Here is a 3,552-nt window from a genome sequence, read left to right on the forward strand (position 1 = left end):
GGGGAAAGGGAAAGTTAACTGCCACACAGAATCAACTCTCGAAACTTCTTCATCCTCCAGAAGGCTCCTAAAAGTTAAAAAATCAGAATTACCTTCAAAATGCCAAGAAAAAGTGACTTTCAGGATAGAATATTTGTCAAGATTTAATTAGAGAAGGCTATAAAACAATACTGATTAAACCTCTAAAGATATTTCCAAATATGTTTCCTATGCATGAATTTTGGAGAAAATGTTGCAACATATTTCCAACATAAACCAAAAATGAATTGTTGGAGACAAGGGAAGGTGATACAGGACTATAATCCTAGCTACTCTAGAATCAGAAGCAGGAGGATCTTAAATTCAAGACCAAACTGAATTTTCTAGCAAAACCTTATCTTAAAATAGCAAACACAACTGATGTGTTTCTAGATACACTAAGTAGGGTGTTTGGCCGTGAATGAACATAAAGAAGACCTTCAATTTATTCCCAGTATGAAAGAAAAAATGAAAGAAAAGTAGGGGTAAGAAGAAGAGGAGAAGGAAGGGAAGGAAGGAAAAGGGAAGGGAAGAAATGAAGGAAAGAAATTTTAAGCAAACATAGAATCTGTCACCAGAACTTGTCTACCGGATACTAGCTTGCCAGTGCAGTGAATCATGTAGCTTCAATTCTACCAAGTCTAAAAGTCATCAATTCAGACAGAAGCAGATGCTAAAACATTGGAAGAGATTTTTTTCCAGTAAAGTGGAACTGATAGTATAGCCAAGGTATTTTCATATGTAGACCTGAAATGTACTGTTAACTATTTCCCCAATCAGACAGCAAGCAATTATTCAGTCTGGGCAAGGAAAAGATCCCGCAAAGCAAAAGTCCGTATGTGAGTATATGCCGCGTCCCACTCAGGATGCATTTAGTGTGTGAATGCTGAATGCTATTTTAAATACTTACTAAACTCAACAGTACAGGGACTAGAAACGCACATATGTGGGTAAAGGAGCTAAAACAGAAAACACAGCTATATTCTACTGGGCAGTACCTGAGCCGCTGTATTAAGTAGCAAAACACCCATGTTTCTCAGAAATACAGAGGGAATAGAAAAACCATCAGTGAAAAGAAATAAAAGTGATTGCTTTGGGGAACAGAAAAATGTGCGGACAAGAAAGTTACAGTTTTTATGGGACCCAGAGAATTCCATGACTATGTAAATGTATAACTTTTAGGAAAAATAAAGGAACAGAAATGGCCACCAGTGAAAGTTCCCGAGTATGTATTCCATCGTTTTTTTTTCTCCATCTGAAGACATTATGGCTAGCATTTTGAGTAAAATTTAAAATATTTTGATTAGGACTGGAAAGATGGCTCAGTGCATAAAAACCATGTGGTAGGCAATAATGAAGATTAAAGTCCAAATCCCCAGCGCTCACATAAACACTGGGTGGACATGGCTGTCGTCCTTCCTGCTAGCGTGCTGATGGCAGAGACGGGATTCTCTGAAGCGGTTGACTGCAAGATTAGTTTTACAGGAAGCTCTGGATTTATCTGAGCTATCCTGAGATGCCTCAGTGAATATGGTGGGGAGTGCTTACGGAAGGTTCAAAATCAGAAGCCTTGGGTCTCCACAACACTCATGCAAACAAGCATATATATCACATACACAGACATAAAAATAATAGGTACTTTCTTATCCATGTTTTTTGCCACACTATTCACAATTGCTGGGGAACAGAAACAACCTCCATGTCCATCAACAGATGAATTGGTAATGAAAACATGGTACTTATACAAAATGGGATAGTATTCAGCTGCAAAGAAAAATTAAATTTGCTAGTAAATTCATGAACCTAGGAAAGATTATATTGAAATCCAGACCCCCAAAAATAAAAGCTTCATTTTCTCTCTCATCTGCATTTCCTACCTCTACATCTTCAGGTGTGAGTTTACAACATAGAGCAGCCACAGAAGCTAAAAAGTCTATAGGGAAGCTGAGTGAGTGGCTTGCGAGGGAAATAGCAGCATACAGATGTATGGAGCCAGATACTCAAAACCTGTGAGGGTTTCTTTTGCAGGGCATGGGGGAAAAGTTGATGCAAAAGGAAAGGGAGAGGAAGGAAAATAAAACTAAAGTTGTTATTTAAAGCCTCAATTAATCTTATTATTTTATATTTCTTAAAATTTTGCACAATAGCTTCTTTCCTTTCTGCTGGGAACCGGCTGCTCGCTGTCGAAATGGGCAAGTTCATGAAACCCGGGAAAGTGGTGCTCGTCCTGGCTGGACGCTACTCGGGACGCAAAGCCGTCATCGTGAAGAACATTGATGATGGCACCTCAGACCGCCCTTACAGCCATGCCCTGGTGGCTGGAATTGACCGCTATCCCCGAAAAGTGACGGCTGCCATGGGCAAGAAGAAAGTCGCCAAGAGATCCAAGATCAAGTCCTTTGTGAAGGTTTATAACTACAACCACCTGATGCCCACAAGGTACTCTGTGGACATCCCCCTGGACAAAACTGTTGTCAACAAGGATGTCTTTAGGGACCCAGCCCTGAAACGCAAGGCAAGGCGGGAAGCCAAGGTCAAATTTGAGGAACGATACAAGACAGGGAAGAACAAATGGTTTTTCCAGAAGCTTCGCTTTTAGGTATATTTTTGTTTACATCATTAAAAGTTTAAAAACAAAAAAAAAATTTTGCACAATACAGAGATGTTCATACTAGAAACCTAACCACTTCCAATGGGTAGTGAGGTCACGGATCTTGGAAGAAAATCAACCACCAGCACTTTGCTAAACCAGCATAATTCCTGACCGTATTCAAAACCTTATCCTATACCCAGAGATAAGTGTGACGACAGCCCCTCATTGAAGCAGCTCCCTTTACTGCAAATGGAGTCATCATAGAAAAACACAACTAGACACAATGCAGAGATCAGTGGATAAAATGGGGAGCCCTGGCCCCAGTGGATACATTTACATCATGGCCTTCACATATATGGCTCAGTGAACATATTGGAAGAGAAAGTAAGATTAAAAGAGCCAGAATATCAAAACGCCTCCTGCAAAACAGTCTTTCATAGAAACAGCTACATAAACAAGACCTAAACAACGGCAATATCAATAGACATGTTGATGCTGAAGGAGAGAAATCTCCCAGGATCATAACTCTGGACAAGGAACTGAAGGCAACTGATGTCTGCTGAAAGAAGGAGAGGTAGCTTCTCCTCAAGATGAGCCTATTATTGGCTGTCCAGTATGAAGTGGTAAGTCCTGAAACCATATAAACACAAACAACCAAGACACACATAGCAGGCTGTATTTCCTCATTTATGCATACATATATGGTATGGGAGAATGGTCTGTATTCTGTCAATTATATTTTAAATAAACACTGATTGGTCAGTAGCCAGGCAGGAAGTATAGGTGGGACATCCAGACAGGAAGTAGAAGCGGGTCAATGAGAACAGGGGTACTCTGGGAAGAAGGAAGCTCTTTCTGCAGTTGTGAGCCTGCCACAGAAGAAGCAAGATGTGACTGCCTCACTGAAAAAGGTACCAAGCCATATGACTAGTATAGACAAG

At 40.3% G+C, this 3,552-nt stretch overlaps 1 protein-coding gene across 1 annotated transcript; it reads left to right on the plus strand.

Moving 5' to 3' along the window:
• Positions 1–2,170: 2,170 nt before the first annotated feature.
• On the plus strand, positions 2,171–2,654 carry LOC126488319 (60S ribosomal protein L27). The gene has a single exon (XM_050121730.1). The coding sequence runs from the start codon at positions 2,207–2,209 to the stop codon at positions 2,615–2,617; it is 411 nt and encodes a 136-aa protein (XP_049977687.1). The 5' UTR covers positions 2,171–2,206; the 3' UTR covers positions 2,618–2,654.
• Positions 2,655–3,552: the final 898 nt, after the last annotated feature.

Source organism: Alexandromys fortis, unplaced genomic scaffold (assembly GCF_014885135.2).
Source record: "Alexandromys fortis isolate MF-2015 unplaced genomic scaffold, M_Fortis_MF-2015_v1.1 scaffold_202, whole genome shotgun sequence".
Taxonomy (NCBI): domain Eukaryota; kingdom Metazoa; phylum Chordata; class Mammalia; order Rodentia; family Cricetidae; genus Alexandromys; species Alexandromys fortis.